The sequence below is a fragment of the Sparus aurata genome, chromosome 2 (assembly GCF_900880675.1).
Source record: "Sparus aurata chromosome 2, fSpaAur1.1, whole genome shotgun sequence".
NCBI lineage: Eukaryota > Metazoa > Chordata > Actinopteri > Spariformes > Sparidae > Sparus > Sparus aurata.
This window is the reverse complement of record NC_044188.1, coordinates 16,891,693-16,912,549: the sequence shown is the minus strand read 5'-3', so window position 1 is coordinate 16,912,549 and position 20,857 is coordinate 16,891,693. Positions and strand designations below refer to the sequence as shown.

The window sequence follows — 20,857 nt, the reverse complement described above, 5'->3', positions numbered from 1 at the left end:
AGAGTTTTGCTGTGTGTTTACATGGGATGTTTCATGTGATTGAAATTTATGGACCTTTAGGTGACTCGGTCAGGTGAAAAGAAACAGATCTACTACCTGGAATCCACCATGAAATACGCAGACCGAGGCACACAGTTCACAGACCGTGTGAATGGCACCATATCCCCCGGGACTGCGGTGTTGACTATCAGTGACGTACATATTGAGGACGAAGTGGAGTTTATCTGTCACATCAAAAGTCTGACAGAGGGAAGGGAGGGACGCACAAAGCTGACAGTGTTTGGTAAGATTCAATTTAAACAACTCCTTATACTCTTGCTATGTGCACGCTTCGTTTGTAATTTTCTCATCATAATTGCCTCGTCTCCACTGCGTGGCACAGCTTGGTAACACTGGGCTCACTCACGGTCTTTTCTGGTTTTCCATTGGCAAAAGTGGTGAATAGCACCTGGTACTAGTTGGACACCCACTGTGTCATCACCCAGTGGCTTGTGAGTAATCGTTTTGAAGTCTCAAGTTTGGCATTTCAGCTGTCACCATCTTGTTGACACACAATGTAAAACCATGTGTAAAACATTTTTTCCAATGCCCACAAGTGTTACCATCAATTCTAAATACCAAAGTTTAAACATTGCTTGTAGCTGCAATGGCTGTTGTCTTTTTACAGTACAAGAAGAAAAAGTCTTTTTGGGTGAAATGACACTATTTCAAGCTTAGGTTTGTTTATGTTTACTAATGGAATACATACATGGTTAGTTGTATATGGTCGCAAAAATAGAAAATTCAACAATAACGCCTGTTTTTACAGCTGCTAGTTGCAACAGACGGTGTAACTTTTTGGAAAGAAAACATGGCTCTTGGACAACTAAACAACTGCCTTCATCACTAATGCTTCATCTTCACCTCACATTTACTTCCTTCCCTTCACGTCAACAATCATTTAAAACCATAAACTCAGCTGCCAGAACTCTGAGCTATTTCTAGTTCTTGAGTCAGTTGTTAATTCCTCTGCAGATGCACCGGCCTTTCCTTCCATCGAGGGCATACAAACAGGAATCTCAGTCAATGAAGTAAACCCATCCAAGGTAAAAGGAGCTCTGACTCACGAGCGTCAGACTGTCAAAATGATTTAACGACTATCAGGCTACAGCTTCATTTTTTGATTTGATCTTCTCTCATTCTCTCTCCTCTGCTAAAGATCGGCACGTGTGAGGTAAAAAATGGCTTCCCCAAGCCAAACATCACCTGGTACAGAAACAACACGCCACTGCGCCCCGCTCAAGATGGTGAGCTGCATCAACATCTGCAATGCACTTCTACATTGTTCTAGTTAATGCTTAGTGCTTAGTTAATGCCTGTCTTGTGTGTTTGCGAATGTTTCTCTCTTTTAGAGGTGGAAATAACTCTCAGCGTCACAGTTGAATCCAGCGGACTGTTCTCTGTTAGGAGCGAGCTGAGAATGAAGGTGACGAAGGAGGACAAAGATGATCAGTTCTACTGCGAGGTCACGTACTTCGTTCCTGGAGGAACCAGGATGACTGAGACCAACCGTATTAACATCACTGTATACTGTGAGTCTCACCAAGAGTCTAGTATTAGTATTATGGTGCACAGTGAGAACATACAACACGTTTATTTTCAAAATGAGATGCAGTTTTGAGGCGTAACACCAACTTCTCCATATTGACCACTGGGATAATTCACAACAAACACACCAGTATGTGAATATTACACCCATAATGTGATCGTTGATTACCAATCCATAGGCATTGATACGCATACTATGCTTTGATGAAGACATTGTATCAGTTTAATTAGACTTAGATTACAATAAATGTTGTTTGTTTGGTTGTCAGACTTTCATTCTATTAAAAGGGAATGTGTTGGATGTGAAAATATATATCGGGAGAGGAGCAAGAGAGAGCATGTAGAGCCAGACTATTTAGCGCAGTATACGAATAGTTTGTTTCAACAAGACCAGAGCTGGGGATTGTTTGAACTTTTGAAAATTTGTGAATTGCGTTTCATGATGATGAAATTACTGTTAAATAATGGAGTCTAGTGAGAGCAAAAAAAGGACAGCTGTTTCTGGTTAAACAAAAAGGATTTTACTCTTTAATAAAAAAAGTCTGTGAAGGGACGCTCCTCCTAATGTTTTTTATCAGACAATGAGAATCAGGTCGGTCAAAAAACAGTGAGCAAGGAGAGCTGCTCGGATGCTCAAAATGCTCTCCCTCTGGTGCTTTTCAGTTTTGGGGAGTCTGAAGTGCTGGAGTGGGTGATGAGTTAAAACGCTGTTGATTTCTAATTTATTGGCTATTGAATCATAAAAACAATAAAAACACATGTTTCAGCCATTGAGGCCTTTAATCAGGGGCAAATAGAAAATGGTCGCCTTTGAACTCTTTAATTTATTGGTTATCAATTAGTCATACGATCAGTATGAACAGGTAAGTTATACCTTGTTAGACATGTAACCTTTAAACGAAAAGGCCCAGAGGGGACCATTTCCATCACTGTTTTGATTCAATAGCTATGAGAAATTAAAGGCTTTTTAATTCATCACCCTCTTGAGTTCCTCGGACTTCTTCTACAACGAAGACTAAGTCAATTTTTGTGCAGAATGGCAGAAATGTGTCTGCTTGGATGTGCAAAAACAGGATACATACAAGATACAGACAGATAAAACACAGGCAAAAACAAAACTGTATGGGTTCCAACACTTTTTGTACTTATTACCTGCTTACACACACACAAAAATAATGTAAAGATTCAAAAAGATAAAAAATTACTGGAATTTCCCTTTATGCTCAAGTTGGATACATCTGAGTTTTCAGAAAGGTTCAGCTTTCCCAGCTGTAATTAGTACTTGAACATTATTTATGAGATAAGCAAGAAACTTGTGATCAATCAGCAGTTTAGAACAGGTGCACAATGACAGCTGTTTCCATGCTATAAACCAGTCAGAGGTTTGAAGGCCGGATTAAGAACATCGACGTCATCTTTCTGTGCCAGAGACAGAAAAAGGCACACAGGCGCCGGTTGTTTTTAAGTAGACTTAACCCTGAAGTCAAAAATATTTCTGCCACTGCATCGACTTCTCTGTAGACTGAAGAGGGTTCAGGTCTAGTTTGCTACATAAAACCTTCTACAACTTAAAGTTCAGGGTTGTGTGTTGACCGTGAACTCCTCTCCCTGTTTCAGACCCCTCCACCGCTGTAAGTGTTTGGGTGGAGTCACCGAAGGGCAAAATCAAGGAAGGGGACTCGATCATGCTTCAGTGCCGTGGCAATGGGAATACTCCATCCTCATTTCTTTCATTCAAGCATGGAGAAGTAAGAAAAGTGACACTTCTGTGTTTGTTAGCAAAGCATAGTTTAGACCTGCTCAGTCAGCAGGGTTTTTGTTTGTTGTGTTGATCAGATTGCTTTGGCTTTTTGTAGGAAGAACTACCTTCAGAACAAGATACGTTGGTGCTGCATAATGCGACCCGTCTCGACAGTGGAGTTTACCTTTGCATCTCTACGGACACGGACACCTTTGAGGAGATCGCAGGAAACACCACTTTGTTTGTCCACTGTAAGGAATCTGCACTGATTCAATTTGTGTCCATGATGACATAATCATTTACAGTTGTATGACTGTACGGGCCCGGTTTGAATTCTCCCTTCCTGCTGTGTTGTGTAGATCTGGATCCTGCTGTGGTGATACCTGAAGACACTATTGTTCCCCAAGGGCAGGATCTGAAGGCCACCTGCAACGCTCTGTCTTCTGTGGACACACACACAGCCTGGTTCAAGGTCATATACACACTTTACAGTGCAAATGCACAAACAGCAACAAGGTTTTGTCTCAACAATGTACGAACACCCAGTGATTAGAATGCATTTAGAAAACCCATCACCATCACATCTCGGTAGGGTCGAGCGGATATCGTTTTGTCTCATCTTAGACTCAGAAAATGTGCTCATTGAGCTCATGTTAAGGAGGTGCTGGCCATGTTTCAACCATCAGAGTGGGAGTTCTCAAACAGACATCAGTGAATCTGAATTGTAGAGCTGGTGTGAAAGCAAGCCAGTCAGGAAGTCCGCAGAGTTGTTGTTTAATTGATAAGATTTGTTGTTGTTGGAGCTGAGTAGTTTCAGTGCATGCAGTTCAAGTCAAGCTGTGTGGCATGACGTACCCTTCTCTCTCTCTCTCTCTCTCTGACATTTCTGCCTCTCACTGTATCCGAAAAAGGTGGAAAATGCCAAAGATAATGATCTGAATAAAAATGTGTGTTTCTATTAGCAGTAGATTGTTTAAAACACCCAAAAAGAGAAATTAATTTTTTTTTTCATTGTTATTTTAGCAGCAGTTTAGCTTTCTTTTTTTTCTTCTTTTTTTTAACTTTTCAGTTAAAATAGGAATCCAAATTTTTAATGGATGTTTTTTAAAATTGCTCTACAAAAAACGAGTACTCTGGTAACCTGTGTTTCATTCGTGTATCAGATGTGCTTTTTGTCTCACGGTGTGTGTGTGTGTGTGTGTGTGTGTGTGTGTGTGTGTGCGTGTGTGTGTGTGTGTGTGTGTGTGTGTGTGTGTGTGTGTGTGTGTGTGTAGGACGGAGAGGAGATCTCAAAGGGAAACACTTTGATCGTGAAGGACGCTACGTTCGACACAGCGGGAACGTATGAGTGTGTGGTGACCGTTCCTGAGATTGAGGGGATGGAAACACGCGGGACACTTTACGTTAATGTGCAAGGTAAATCTGATCCCAGATCCTGGTTGTCACGCTGCTTTCTGCATTCTGTCAAGCTATTGTATCATCACGGAACTTATGATTTAACCTAATATTTCATGTGTGTTTTTGTTTTTGGTTTAAAGGAAAGCATATTGTATTAGTGTGTTAGGATTAGGTACAGTTAGCGGTTACAGTATTGTAGGTCGTGATGAGAGAAGTTTTCAAGGTTCCTGTTTCTTGCTGCTCTGTCTGCAGGACAACCAGAGATCATTAAGCCAGACAACACAGAGATGGTGCAGCAAGTTGAGACGACGGTCAGCCTGCACTGCAAGGTCAGAGGTTTCCCTGCTCCCAGGGTCGAGTGGACCACCGCTGATGGAAAGGTACGTGACATTCTTGGATCGGCCACAGCTGCAACAGAGATGTGGATTTGAGTGTGCATTACCTCGCTCAATATTGCCAGAGTGTCTGTTTTATTTATTGTTTTGATTGTGTGAATTTCTTTTATTTATTGTTTATTGAGGATATTTTGATATATGGTTCACATTCCAAATTTCAATTAAAAATGGTCTTAAAATGCAGTAGTTTCACAGTAGTTTCTGGGACAACATATCACCAGGTGAAACTAGTTATCATGACAGGCCTGGTCAGAGCTACAGACCACTCTTCAAATATGACGCGTGTTTGTGTGCCAGGTCCTCGATGAAACATCTCGCGAGGTGACTGACGAGGGCGTTCAGAGCACGGTCGATGTCAAGGTCACCTCTGACATCACCGTTTTCTGCAACGCCACCAACGACTTTGGCACTGACGCGCTGACCTTCGACATCAAAGCCAGTGAGTTCCTCCTGCTGCTCGCGCTTCCTGTCCGTGCCCTTTGGGTTTTATGTGCGTGTACGTCTCTATCCGTTGTCCCCCTCGCCACCCCACTCTTTCCTTCTGTTCCTCCCCTTGTTGTCTCTGTATTTTTAACCTTTGTCTGAAGGCCTCGAGCTCTGCCACGTACTGTGATGTGTTGCCTGTGATTCTGGACATTTCAAGTGTTTTGTTGATGTTGTTGTTCGGGACGAGACGCTGTGAAGCTGTGCCGCTGTTAAATGTGCCACCCCTCCTCCCCCAGTGTGTAACAGGGAGTGCCCTCCCTTTCTGTACCTCTTAACTGTTTTCAGCTACACACACCACAGCAGCAACCACAACAGCAGAAACCACCACCACCATTACCACTACTACTACTAGCCCTGCTTCTACCACTACCATTTCCTCTACCACAGGTAAGACCAGTCAGTCTGCACTGCCTACCAAGCACCAGGTTTATCTGAAATCACCGTGTTGGTGATGTTCTAGGAGCATCTCTTGAACTATGGTTAGGTTAAGGCAATGAAAATAGATGCTTAGGTTGAGGAAAATATCATCAATATCAACTTATCATATGTGGGTATTTTTCCAGTCTTTATCTGCAAGTCACAAAACCATAATCAGTAGGCAATTTGTAACGGGGGCCCCAGTTTGGTTCAATCACTGGCAACGACCAAACGGACCCACACGGCTGTGGTCGGGGCAGGAGATTCTAACTTGCACAAACCTCAGTCAGAGTAAGGCCCAATCCGAACACACACCTTGCCCCTGCCACTTAGCTCTACCCCTCCCTTTTGCCGAGGTGTATGACATCACGATTGTTGTTGCTCTTAATATCAAGCATAAAACAATCGCTGCTAGTCTGCTGACGTCTCCGTGGCAAACTAGCCAGCTTGCTAATGTTACATTGTTCTTGCTCATTTGTGCATAACAGGCCTGCATGCTGACGTCTCTCTATGTTGCATTAGCCCCCGTTGATGGCATATGACAACAAAAATGCCATTAAAGCAGTGAAGTTGCTGCAGTTGGTACCGCTCCTCTAATATCAGTGAAGACTGGCAGGGTGTGACAACGAATGTTAGCCGATAAAGTACTGCTGATGGACAGGTAATGAAGCAGTGTTCTTTCTATATGGTCGGGTGGTGTCCGTTTACATAAACACCATCAATGACTACCGATGACGTTTGAGGGTCTTGAGGGGTTGCTCCATTTGATAGGGGGAGATTTCTACCAGCATCCATTGTGACGTTGTTCTGAGGGGCCCCTCAGGGGGCCCCTCGAAAACATGGCGTAGGGGGGAAAACTGGAAATGGGATGAAGCAACAGGATCAATTATCAAGCCCACTAGACTTACATATTCATCTCAACAACCTCTCTGTCCTTGAATTACCTTTTGGCTCAAATAAAAGCATGATTGGTCAGTTTCACTGATGGTCCTGGAGCAACATTCATTTACAATGTTCTAAAAGCAACACATACATGGCGATATCAGAATGGGGCCAAGCACCACTCGAGTCATGTCAACTGCAAAAAGGTTTCAAAAAAGGCTATAACAAAGGAAATCCCCTTAAAAGGCCTCAACTGAGAGTGATACTTCAGTTGTCAGTAAAGGTTACTATCTGCATGTTCACTGTTAGATGGTTGAGAGACTTTCTTTCATCCCCGGCCCGTTTTTTTCTGTGAGTCAGACAGAAAGAACGAGAATAAGAGAGAAAAGAAGAAAGCTCCTGAAGGCTGCAGCAATTAGCACACTGCCATGACTGACAGGTCATTAGAGAGGTGCCGGTTAGTGATTAAAACTGTGGTTTCTACAAGGTATTTATGGCTTCAAGTCTGTGATACTGAGGTCTGTTACCGCTGCAAGGTGTCTAATTGTTGGCACATCTCTTATTTTCATCCTTGTTAAGTTATTATGTAATTAAACCTCATTTGCTCATATGTGGTCTTTTAATAAGAGTCCTACAAATTGTGTGAAATGATTGCACAGCGCGAGGAGGTTTCAGTCCTTTGCTTTTGCACACAGCAGTGCTTTGTATGACGCATTCCCGCAAGCGTTATGGCGTGCAGATGCATACACGTTGCGCGGCCACAAACACACCCACACGCCCACTCACCTACTCACACACACACACACACACACACACACACACACACACACACACACACACACACACACGTGCATCAGTGTGACTCTAGAAAGCAGCTGATGCTTTAAATGCACTCAGAGCGAGTCTGCTGACTCCCATTACGGGCGCTGCCTTGTGTTTCGCGTTTTCTCTCTTTCTGCCTCCCCTCTCTCTCTCTCTCTCTCTCTCTCGTCATGGCCGGAAACTTCCAGCCCCTCCGAGAAACACTGCTCGGGGTTGTCGTTTCTGGCCAAAGCGCTTGTTAAATGAGATTAAACAGGACTGCTCTGGGAGATGACTGCCGTGCTACTGACCACAGTCGGCCAATCAGGCTGGATGTTTAGCTTCTAATCACAGATAAGATCGTTTAAGTTAAACATTTGTTGTATTCTGTTGGGGCCTCTGCTGCCTGTGTGTGTGTGTGTGTGTGTGTGTCTGTGTGTGTGTGTGTGTGTGTGTGTTTGTGAGAGGCCTGCTGATATGAGTTATTTAATGCACCAACTGATAATTGTGCTCATGTGGTTTTTCTCAGTCAAACCCAAAACAGTGAACCCACCAAAGAAAAAAGTCAAGAAAGGTTTGTACATGACGCTGCTGCTGCTGCTGCTGCTGCTGCTGCTGCAGACTCTCCCTCACTGCTCCGCCTCAAAGACAAAAAGCCTCCATCCACCTCTCCTCCACAGCACCTCCCTCTCTCACCTCCCAGCATTCATCAGACCTTCCCCCTTCCTGATGAGCAAAAACACCAGACCGTCATCTTCACCTCTTCCTGTGCATGCTGTTGTATGAGCACACCTCCTCTCCCTTCACTCTTGAATGACTTTGCACCTTCCTTTTCTTTTAGGTTGCCAAGGTTTAGGTCGCCTGAATGTTGCTAGATCTGCACCCCTCTTTAGACTTGCACTTTAAATAAGCTGTATACTGTAGCTACACACTGTGGAATGCTGCACCGCCTGCCTGCCGGATCCTGTATCCGACCCTCGCACCTCATATACAGCCATCTCATTCAGTAATCCGGTTAGAGTGGGTAACCCTGCGGTTGTCCTTGTGCTTCTTCTCCACCAGAGAGCAGCGGTGGTGTTATTATTGCAGTGATCATCATCTGCATCCTGCTGCTGGCCATCCTGGGGAGTGTGCTGTATTTCCTCTACAAAAAGGGCAAAATCTGTGGCCGATCCGGCAAGCAGGACCTGTAAGTGCAACGAGGGTATAGATCTGACATGTCTTAATTTAGCCCAAGTGTTAATCATGGTACACATTTATATTTTAGAAAGTACTAAAAGTAAGTAAGTATCTAAAATACTCTGGTGACAGAATGAGAAATAAAAAAAGGCGAGCATGGAAGAGAAATGAACATTGAACATTTTCTAAACTTTCTATATGAAAATGTTATTTTCTATAGTTTTTCTAATATGGGAAACAAAATTAATGCAATAACATGCAATACAAATTAGACCTGGGGATGGTGATTATGGTTTACTAAGTAAATGCAGTCAATTCGGTGAGAAAATAACTTATTTCTTGCTTTGTGTCAACCAATAAACCAGTCCACTTAGATGATTAGTAAATACTGAAGTTAATTCCATAACATTTCCCTTTTATTTCAGCAGAACAGGTTGATCAACGCACATGAGTATACCGAGTTGTAAAGAGATACAGACAATTAAAATCAAGTCAGAAATGCAAATTAAATGAATATATATTTTTAAAAGCATGGAACAGGAGAACAGGGGCTGGGTGTCGCAGGTTTAAATTGCTACAGAGGTGACTGATCATTGTGCCGAGCTGTCAACCACTGTACTACATGTTAGATGTCTCCAGATCCACCTCTGAACACATGTGAGTGTCATGTCAAGTGTCGACAGAGATGTTTGACCTGATGGTACACAACGTTTATGTTCTTACAGTTTCAAGAAAGTCTGCCTAGAAGTTATCAGAACCCAAATTGACCATAAAATCAGCGATGAAATAAATTGCAAATACAGGAACAGAACTTCAAATAAGGGCCCAAATAGCTCATTTGGAAATAGCATAATTTTTGTGTGGAATACATCTAATTGAAGTTAGCATGCTGACCAGCTAAGAGAGGTGATAGTCCGATGGTAAACACGACTTGCATATTGCACCTTTAACGTAAATACAGGCAATTTTGTAGGCATAATAGCTGCTTGGAGTGATGAGCCAACAGATAATCATCACCAACTCTATAGTTCCCCTCGGCTCTATGTAGCCTCAGCACATCTTAAGCTTGGAATATTGAAGTACGCAGCAAGCTGGTGAACACAGATGAGCATTTAGCAGCTAACAAGATGCTTACTTCTCTCAGGAGTTGGTGGAGACCAAACACAAAGCTAAAAAGAGTGTGAGTGTAAGACCAGAAACACAACTCCAAATGAGTGAACATTAGTCCGCGACTCGCGGATGCAAAAGTACAAGTTTACAAGTTCAGCATGTTAAAGTAAAGGTCCAGTGTGTAGGATTTAGCGACATCTAGTGGTGAGGTTGCAGACTGCAACTGACTGAACATCCTTTTCTTGCCCCTTTCAAGTATGTAGGAGAACCCGCAGTGGTCAAAAACAATCAGCGAATCCTCAGCGTCATAGTTCAGTAGCAGAACAGTGTTTAGTTTTACATATGTTTAAGCTTTAACAAGTGTGTTATTTTATTCTCACAGCACCAAAGAGAAGTCCAACAAAGATAACATTGTGGTGGAGATGAAGAGCGACAACACAGAGGAAGCCGTGCTCCTCGGGGTCAACGGAGAAAAGCAGCCGCCCAATGACCAGGTAGATAGATAGATAGATAGATAGATAGATAGATAGATAGATAGATACCTGACCTGATGACCTGAAAGATGATGCTGTTTTTCTGCTGATCTGATTACACCATTAACATTTCCACATATCCTCCACCCCGCTCCCCTCTCTCTTGTTTTGCCTCTGCCTCTGGAGTAAAGGGCGGTGATTACCTGGACGTGCAGAAGTGAGGAGGTGACTTCAGCTGCTCCCGTTCTTCCCTTCTCAGGCTCCAAACCCGCCAATGCCTTTTGAGCTTTCATCGCAGCCCCTTAGCCCAGAGTTACGTCACGGAAAAAAGCTCAGCCGCCTGCCGATTGACATCACGACAGACGACCGAGACTCAAATTATTCTGAGCTGCAGCTTCTGCTTACTGTCCTTTTTACATCCCGGCACATTTCTGTTGGAACTTTAATGAGAAATGATCTGAGTGCTCCGTGACGTAACTCTGATGACAAGCCTTCCACACCAAAGGACTGTCTCCAGCCTGTAGTTCTCGTTACCATGAGCCTTGTATACTGCTGATAGAACAAAATAATCAGAGCACAACCTCGAACAGGGACTGTTTTTTATACCCGACTACGCATCACCTCAGGCCAAGCAATCACTGAAGAGCAGCCTGAAACAGCTCTTTATCAAGTGTACATATTATAATCTATGTATATATTTCTTTATTTAAAATAACACCATAGAAAAAAACCCAAAAAAAAACAATGACCACATAGTGTTTTATTTTGTTTGGGAGCTCTTTATTGAGAGCTAGGTAGATGTCTTGTTTTGATTTTATTTTTTAAAGTTTTTGTCTGTTTCCTGTTTAGCTTCAGTCTGTACACTGAAATGTTTTTTTAAGGATCTTCCCTCTGCAGCCAGTTACAGCCTCACCAAAAAGTGTTGCCTTCTAGCTCCTGAAAACAAACTGCTTTTTAATCACATATCATCCACGTTCATAGTTTTATTTCTTTTCTTCCGCCAACACACTCGTCTTCACGCTCCCCAGTTTGAAGATTTTGTTTTGAGAGACACGTGAATAATCTGCTTGGCATTTGACACAGAAGGGTTACTCGTTGTTTCTCTTGACTTTCATATTTTATGTGTTTGAGTTGAAGCTGACAGCCAAAGAAAAGGCCACGGATGCCTTAAAGAATTAAATCTAATCCTGTAAAAAGTATCAGCGAACCCCCAAAGTTTTTTTGTATTGTCTGTTGTTTATATTTAATGTTCAGTGCACTGATTTCTTTTTCTTTCATGCAGTCGTTGTGTTACTCTAATGTGAACCAGTTGTTTTGATGGTGAATGAGATGTAGTTCTGTAGCTATTTTTATTTCTTTTTCAAGGACGAAGGATGAGGGTTTGAACAGATCATCGGACCGCGGTGAATCTGATTCACAGCATGAAGTTGCCCTCCTTTATCTGTTTTGATGAGTTGATTAATTCCTGTGTTGACTGAAACTTGATCCCAGAGAGAGACGCAGAATCCCCCTCACACATGACGACTAGTGCCGTGGTAACTACAGTACATGACTACTGAGGAGGGGGGAATGACTGTGACTCCACGTATGTAGACAATCAAACGCTCTGTGCTCACTTATGTTCAGGTCATCGTCTGTACCTAACCCTCCCCCACCCTCCGTTGCTCTGTTGTTATCTGCTGTTTTTTTGTAAGGACTACCACTGTTAAAAGGTTTCGGATGTTTGAAAATCTGTAAAAATGCCTTTTAATGTAAAATTAATGTCATTGATGACGTTCAAACGGATTTACCAACAAGGTCATTGTTTGTAGTTTTTGAAAATTATACCAAATAAAGACTGACTGTTAAATGAAAAGAAGCGATTGACTGAAAATGTGTTCAACCAAATGAAGACTTTTTAAAGGGGAACTCCACCAATTTTCACATTACAGTGTGTTTACAGGCCTTGGTGAGTGCAACTGCGCCTGTGAAAAAAGCAGTATAAAGCCTTTTGTGTCTCCAGAGGAAGCTGCATGTAATCTGATAAAATCACTACGGCGATGTCTCTCAGTGATTAAGTTGCATTGTGGGTAATGTAGGCGAAAAGTTTTGAAAGTCATTACAGCATACGGCAATGTTTTTAACCTACATTAACCACAATGCAACTCGGCTACTGAGTGACATCACCGGAGGCAACTTTTCGGATTTTTCTGGAGACACAAAAAGATTTCTGCTACTTTTACACATACACATTAAAACTCTTCTAGACCCGTAAACACACTGTAATGTGGAAAAAAATGGTGGAGTTGCCCTTTTATATCTGATGTCTGTTCTGTAGAGTTCCATGTTTTAGGAAAGACTTCCTGGCAAGTTTCCCCAGAATTTGGTACCAATTCTCAGACAATAAATGTGATCTTAATTAAAGTTAGATTTGTTCTGAAGCAAACAACAAAATCTCAAAATAATTAGTCGCGTTTCTGTTGTTTAACAAGAAATGCATGAAGCAGTTTTTTTCTGTAATTAGAACAAAATCACTTCTTTCGTTCTTTCTAGGAATGGGCCTATAAATAAAGCGTTTACTGTTATGACAGACAACTGAGAGAGTCTTATCTTCTCCCTCCTGCAGACAAATTAAATGTAATATTGTTAGCAGTGTGTTGGTACACAGACAGCTTTATGCAGCTTGCACAAGAGTTTTATCAATGACTCAGATATGAAACCGATTTGGTCAATTAGCCGGTAAATCAAATCAGATTTGGGTTTTTAATGCAATTACCGACTGCATTAGTGCACTTTTGAGACTGTCAGGTGGAAAAGATTAACAGAAATATCACTGAAGTATTGAACCTGCAGTTTGTGCTCACTTCTAATAAAGAATTCTTTTTCTGACCCTTCAAAACCATCAGTTTCATCAGATCTGCACCTTCACGCTGCTGATTCATTCATAACCCGCTTCAGTTTCAGCTTCTACAGACCCTCCTCATGTCGGACGATTTGATTTGTCAAGGCAGAAAAGGCACTGACGTAAAAAGTAAGGGCCCCATTGCATTAAGTGTCCCAGTAAGCCTTAGCGGTGAGTGACCAGAGCCCTGAACTGACTCAGCTAAATGGAATGCAGCCATCAGAACCTCTGCTTTTACCAGCTTTGACAAGTCTATGAGGTGAATTGCCTTGATTTTCTCCTAGGAAGACACCTGGGTAAAAGAACTGGTGGATTTCTCTCAATTATAGGAAGGTTGCTTGGATACTTCTTGTCTTAACATCCTTTACCAAAGGACAGAAGATAATGCCATCCCACAATTCTTTGCAAATGCACTCTTATTCTCTCAGCACCGTAGTTTTGCAGCCCTCGCACATCTCCTGGACTTCATAAAGATTTCCCTCAAAGTCAAAGAAACGAAAAAGACATTTTTTGACTATTCGACCACAACTAACATGTCTGCCAGGAAAAGACTCTATACATTGGGTTGTAAAAGAGTAACTATAAGTCATACTTGAGTAAAGATATTATGTCACAATATTACTTGGAAAAAAGTGAGTCACAATATAATTGGCATTTGATTCTTACAGTCTAACAGTACAATACCTGGAAAATAAAAGTGCTTGGGTGTCTGAAGTACAAGTAAAAACTAAATGTAATAATATTACATATATAGTATCTATGTATATTCTGCATACTATGGGTCAACCGATCATTGATCCGATATTCAGCATTTTTCTGATTATCATCGGCTGATAATATAAATTCAAAATGTGCTTCTTTGGCTCTGATGCAACATTTAATCTACAAAGCAGTAACTGAAGTTAAACAAACTGGAGTTAAAAAGTCAAAGATTTGCCTCTAAAAATGTAGTGGAGCAGACAATTGATATTCTTAAGTACAAAGTTCAAAGTTCAAAATTGTACTTAAGCACAATACTTGAGTAAATATGCTCCATTATTGTTCACACCCCAATGAACTTATGCTCCATTTGAACTCCTGCAATCATATCTTTACAGTAGCATCTGTGTTGTAATATTACATTTTTCATTATTAATGCAGAAAAAGGTCTTTCTGTACATACAGTACACTGGATAAGTCTCAGTATTTTGATTTTGTAGTGTTAGAGAAATTCCTTAACTTGCACCTGTCAGGACTGTAGAGAATCAATGAATTAACTGTTCAAGATGATTGAGCCATCACGACTAGACTTTGTATGCAGATTCCAAGATATACAGTGGAAGTCATTTAATCTCGACTGTGATAAAGACATCTCGTGCTCATCATTAAGTTCGTTATACATTCCACTTTTAACACTGTCTGGATTTGATATGTCTCAGAGTAATGGTGTCTATAAACTAAACAACTTTGAACACATGTGAAGAGAAGAAAAAAAACACATGATGGCTTTTGCTTATCATTTTATTAACAGCACTGTGCATACTTCCAAAGTGATATGAGCTTTAAAAACCATCGAAAAGTTAATGAATGCCTTTTTTACTGACGAGAAGCGACACGGCTACATGAAACAACGGCTCCCTCTTCTGGCAGAAAGTTGAAGTACCCCGACACAGGGACTGAGGGTAACATTGTGGGGGGGGGGGGTACACATCCGGCACCTCACTTGTACTCACAGATGAAGCCTGACATGGCCGACAAGGCAGAGAGGACAGATTAATATGAGCGATACTGCACAATCTCGCCTTTTAGAGATCAACGGGTACAGATCAATACTTACAAACCCTCTTCAAATAAAACAAGGCCTTTTTTTTTTTTAAACACGGTGAGGATCTCCAAATGTATGGCACTGCTCACAAGAACTATTCACACGAGTAAACAAAACCTTTGGAACAAAAATACATGTACAGGAATGCAAAAAAATGAAATAAAACAGCCATTTTTTTTCTTTTCGTATCACTAACTTTATACAGTTTTGCTTTTTCTTTAGAGTGACAGTATCAAAGCACAAATTGGTATACTGTGCGAAAAAAACAAAAAGGTAAATTATACAATGACACGCTGTCCTCGAAACATCAACAAAACATTGGTACAGTATTGAGGATTGGGGGGGCCGCTCCTCCCCTCTTCCCCCCGGCCATTACCCATCATTCAAGAAGTTTCTCAAGGCAACTAGGAACAGAAAAAATTAACGAGATAGCTTCCAGTCAACAGACAGCATTACCCAGAATAAGCTAGGGCTGATTAGTTTTTGACATGATTTACACCCTTCCCCAAAAAAACTCCAAAACATTCTTCTTCTTCATATGCTAGGAAGAGCTCATGTCAATGTACCTAAAAGCTCCTTGCAGGTATTTATCTTAATCATTCATAGTACCTGGAGATGAAGCTGCTGTCTCTAGTCCTGCCAACATCGGAAATAATACGAAAAAATGTGCAAGTTATAATGTGACAAAAAAAAAAAGAAAGAAAAAAAAAGAGAAGGTAATAGGCTACTTGTGTGACTTCATTAAGCGGATACTTTTGGCTACATATCACCTGGATGAACAGACGGCAGGTGAGCTGCTGTCTGCTTCTCGTCAGGGTGTGCGCCACATGTTTAGATAGACAGAATTCCTGAGTTAATTCTTACCGTCGGCCCAAATACTGATTTTAACGTAGACTTGGGGGTGGGCCAGCAAACCCATGAGCCTACTTTTTTTTTTTGCCTCAGCAATCACTCCTTGAACTCCCGCGGAGAAAGGTAAGGGATGTGAAAGAGAAGCTTTAATCTATTAGTCTCCATACCGAAAGCATTTTGTTTTGAGTCTACCTGTAGAGAATCACAGAGAGAATATATTTAAAAAGGTGCACTATGTAGTTTTGGGGGAATACATTTTAATCTCCATCAACGGATGTTTTTTTTAAATGCCGGAACAAACTAAATAAACAAAGTCTCTTTGTTTTCATGATTGCTTAAACAGAATAAACAAACTGACCTTAAATGGACAACACCGTTTTACTTTGTTTATACGTGGCGGACCCTGTCACCTTTCTAGCTTCAAACAGTGATCTGGGGACCTTATTTTCAGCTTGTTCGTTCAGTTATGGAAAATAAATATTTCCGAGTTTGTATTATTATCTCAATAATATAGAAAACAGTGTATTTTCCAAAACTACATAGTGCCCCTTTAATAAAACATTTAAAACACTGAAGAGTCGACTGCAGGCTCACAAGCCGCTTGTACTTTCAAGTATGCTACATCAAGGACTGGAGAAACACGGGCGATACTGTCACTTTAAAGAAACAGGTTAAACAATATTCACAAATGTACATTTAAGGCGTAAATTGTTTAGCACTAACAATTGTAGCAGCAGTGAAGCACTTCTGAATTAATTATAATAACAATATTTATGATCATATTACAATAATATATTACCAAAGTAAATCGATGACTTTTTTTTTTTTGTTTCACAACACTGGACTGGAACTGGAGAGGAATCCAAACCAGCCAGCCAGCGAAGTTAGACGAAGACAGAACAAAATCAGCCAACCAACCACGTTTCACACATCACTAGCCTGTCTGGTACTGCAGGGTCGTCAACATTAGTACGTCCTCTAATAATCTCACTGCCAGGCTCTACAGCTACACTAGGCCCCGCCATATGAGTTAGAGCAGTAGTACGTTTACAGAGTATACTGACTGGAATTCCACATTCATGTTGTACAGGAGCAGGGGGGTCGTTTTAAGAGCAGGTCATGAGGAGAAAGGGGTCTGGCAGACAGACACGCATGCTCACACACACACACACACACACACACACAGCCATACAACAGTCCAGACCTGAAACCATCGTCATGCTACTTTGAGAAGATACAACACGACAAAACAAGCATGTTTCTTTAAAAAAAAAAAAAAAAAAAAAGGGGGAAAAAAAGTACCAAAGCAACGTTGTTAATCAAAGGCCATAACAGACTGAATCATCATGAAAAAGCTCACCAAGCTGCTGCTGACTGACACATCCTGTCGAGGATGACTCGTCCTCCTCCTTGCATGTGTTTCTCCACACTCTCACATACCTCAGTCCGCCAGAAAAGGGCCAAACCCCCCCCATAATCTGGTCCCTGTCTACTCGTATCGCTTGTACCAACAGCGACCCTCAAAGCTGAAATCTTTTACTTACTGTATATGCACGTACTGTATATATTACACACATTTAATATATATTTACGCATATATTAAATTTTCATATAGACATACATTTTTTAGTTTTATTTGTGAGGTGTTGGTTACATTTTCAGCAAGAGGCTTCAACATGAAAAGGTAAGAATCTGTCTTCTTCAGGATTCTTACAAAATGTCTCGCGCCACGTGGCGTCCCGTCATTGTTTCCACACGCGCTTGGATGTCCTTGAAAACGTAGAGGCCTGCTGGAGCAGTTTTAAAGAAGGCCAAACACTGTTGAAAAGCGCATGGCGTGCAGGGCGCGCAGTCCAAGAGATGCTGCTGTGAGCTCGCTGGAGTAACAGCCAGTTAAAAATCCACAGGGGGCGTAGGGCGTCAGCCAGCACCGGAGGCAGTGCTGCAGGCAATGGGCTTTGGGCTTGGAGCTGGGCTGTGCCAACCTAGACCCAACCAGGCTTGGCCAAGCTAGGGCAAGAGAGCAAACATGAGAGAGAGGCACAAGGAGTGTGCTATGTAAGAACATGCGCGGTGTTGGGAATGGAGACGAACTCGCGGAGGATATTCTTGGCCATCTCGATATTGTTCTGTGCAATCATCAGTGCTTTCTGGATGTCCTGGTAAGAGTATCCCTGACTCATGAGGTGCTCGATCTCGCTACTGATTTGAGGGTTGGCTTCTCCTCCTGACGCCGTGCTGCTGGGTGGAGCAGGGACGGGTGGGACAGGGCTGTGGCGACGCTCCGAGTTGATTCTTCTAGGCAGGGGCTTTGGAGGTCTCTCTGGTGCTTCCACCGGCTCTGAGAAGGCTGAAATAACAGGGAGAGTGAATGTGTATTTGTTTTTGTTAAATCTGAAACAACATAAATTACTTTTAAATACCCCAAAAGGTCAGTAAGGTGGATGTGGATGACAGTGAACTGGCTGACCTTTTCACAGCTGCCAAGTGCTCATAAAGAGTCTACCCATGATCTGAGAGCCACTTAACTTGTCCTCAGATACAAAGATTATTAGTACACTTAGAATAACCTGCAATCGTCCTAGGTAGTAAATGTCAGCTCACTGCAGAGACAATGACATTATGTTGAGAAATAAAATATCTCATAAAATATGATGTTGTCACTCCTTCATGAAGCTCATCATTGTCTCCAGCAAAAACCTCCAAAAGATGCTCTGCACAAGCTCCCCATGGTCCACTTGTCCTACACCTTCCTCTACAGGTAGGCAGGCTGCCCACACCTTCTTAAACATCAAAGTAAAGTACCTTTCAGGGCCAATTCCCTCGAATCAAAAGTATACAAAACAGTACAGTGGTCTGAGACACCGATCAAGGTTAAGTGTGTTTACTTTGTGCTGCTGTGTCACAGTGATGGCAGAAAACGTGCCACTAATGCTGCTTCAGTCGCAGTCAAAACTTCAGAAGACTTTGACCGCTGTGATTTAAAGGCAATGAGATTCTGATGAAACAGAATAGGGGCAAAACGATTAAAGGCCCTGACCAATAACCAATTATCAGTATCTGTAATATTTTTGTCAGACTGACTTAAAAATATGCTACCCTGGCTCTGATGCAGCATACTCTCACACAATGTCCAATCCACAGCAAACATCTGATTGGTAACATGACACAATGAATAGCCTATAAACTCTGTAGAGTAGGAGTAAAAAGTAGCAGAAAATGAAAATACTCAAGTAAACAAGTTACAATTTATACTGCAAATTAATATCAATCCCAAACATAATTTTTTTAGTCTCCTTGATATTAAATAATTGGTATCAACACCGTAAAAGCCATATTGGCCGACCCCTAAAATCAACCTTCAACCATCAGGGATATCCAACATTCTGGAGGCGTCACTTACTGCTTTTCTACTATTAAAAGGTCGCTGATGTAAGTCAATAGCTTAGTTGAATTATTGCTCTTTGCACACTGTGATTGCACACACAGCAATCAATTCATGGCAATTATCAAAGTTAAGACAACCATCAGCTTCAGAGCGCTTATGGAAAATCTGTATGATGTCTGGCCTCACACCAGGTAACGTTAGCAGCAAAGTGCTTGAGTCGACCTCTCAGGCTGCTCTCAGGCTCAAAGGAAGATATTGATTCAACAGATCTTTAAACGCTTTTTTGGCCATGAAGGACGAGAACAAAGAGGCTGCTCTTACACAATTTGACATTCAAACGATTTTTCTTCAAACAGATACACGATTTTCAAGTTATATTTGTCACCACTGATGTTCGATTTCAACTTTAAAGTGTTGAATCTCTTTTTTTAAAAGCCCATGTCAAATCACAGAAAGTATTTCCTACTTTGCCGATTTCTTTTCTTTTTGTCATGGACTAATGTAGTCTTTGCTTTGGAGGGCGCCGAGATCAACGGTTTACAGTATTTAATTTTTCTGACAAATAGAGTTGGTTACCCGTAAACTTAAATGAAATAAGGTCTTAAAGGGATATTCTGGTGTAAGTTTAATCCATGGTCTAACACCGTGAAACTGTGTTAGACTCCCTCTCGAGAGATCAAGTTAGCAGACCGCTAATTTACAGAGTTTTATCAACCTCAGAAACGACCGCACGACAACAATACACTGCAGTAAATGGATCCAACTATAAACTGCCACCAAAAAGCCATTTCTACTGATTTCTACTGAAAAGCTGACCAAATTTACCACTCTTCTGCAGCAGCTTCCTGTTGGCGGGAAGTCCTGACGACTCAATTACCGAGTGCAGTAGAGTTCCGCGGCTCATGGATGAAAATGTATGATTATGACTCCATGGAAAAGCAATCAAAGTTCATATGTGTCTTACCTGCCAGTTTATAACAGTTATTATCGAGAGCGGACAGGGAAAAGAACAGAATTGACTATTCTAACCGCACTCGGTAATCGTTGCGTCGGGACTTCCCCGACCCAGAAGCTGATGGAGGAGAGTTGAAGTCTGTTTTTAACTTCCCAAAAGAAATCCAGCTAAGCTAGCGGAGGTTAGGTGCCCTGGACTATGTGCTGAGACCCAATTTATACTGTTGCTGAAGTTTGGTGCTGTTCTGAGCATTATTTGTGGCTTTTTGGTGGCGGTTTATATTTGGATCCATTTACTGCAATGTATTGCTGTCGTGCGGTCGTTTCTGAGGTTGATAAAACTCCGTAAATTAGCAGTCTGCTAACTTGATCTCTCGAGAGGGAGTCTAACAGTTTCACGGTGATTTAGACCATGGATTAAATTTACACCGGAATATCCCTTTAAGCTACAGTAAAAAACATCTTTTTCAAGATATTTATACAGTTCTCTCACTATTACACCCCTGAAA

General features: G+C 41.6%; 2 protein-coding genes across 6 annotated transcripts in view; one reads left to right on the top strand and one right to left on the bottom strand.

The window, feature by feature from the left end:
• Positions 1-12,324, top strand: part of mcamb (melanoma cell adhesion molecule b) — a 38,558-nt gene extending 26,234 nt beyond the window's left edge. Inside the window, exons 3-17 of one of the 5 annotated variants that reach the window (XM_030399104.1) lie at positions 61-283; positions 1,015-1,085; positions 1,199-1,286; positions 1,392-1,571; positions 3,205-3,335; positions 3,444-3,579; positions 3,688-3,800; positions 4,603-4,744; positions 4,979-5,106; positions 5,419-5,560; positions 5,893-5,994; positions 8,237-8,281; positions 8,770-8,896; positions 10,379-10,490; positions 10,656-12,324. In XM_030399104.1, the coding sequence (XP_030254964.1) occupies positions 61-283; positions 1,015-1,085; positions 1,199-1,286; positions 1,392-1,571; positions 3,205-3,335; positions 3,444-3,579; positions 3,688-3,800; positions 4,603-4,744; positions 4,979-5,106; positions 5,419-5,560; positions 5,893-5,994; positions 8,237-8,281; positions 8,770-8,896; positions 10,379-10,490; positions 10,656-10,658 (1,743 nt within the window). In that variant the 3' untranslated portion in view covers positions 10,659-12,324. The remainder of the gene's footprint in view (positions 1-60; positions 284-1,014; positions 1,086-1,198; positions 1,287-1,391; positions 1,572-3,204; positions 3,336-3,443; positions 3,580-3,687; positions 3,801-4,602; positions 4,745-4,978; positions 5,107-5,418; positions 5,561-5,892; positions 5,995-8,236; positions 8,282-8,769; positions 8,897-10,378; positions 10,491-10,655) is intronic. The other 4 variants (XM_030399097.1, XM_030399112.1, XM_030399121.1 and 1 more) reach the window with 4 other exon arrangements.
• Positions 12,325-17,294: 4,970 nt separating this feature from the next.
• The window catches only part of cbl (Cbl proto-oncogene, E3 ubiquitin protein ligase), a 40,230-nt gene continuing 36,667 nt past the window's right edge, over positions 17,295-20,857 (bottom strand). The window contains exon 16 of the mRNA XM_030402371.1: positions 17,295-18,356. Within this exon, the coding sequence (XP_030258231.1) occupies positions 18,061-18,356 (296 nt within the window). The 3' untranslated portion in view covers positions 17,295-18,060. The remainder of the gene's footprint in view (positions 18,357-20,857) is intronic.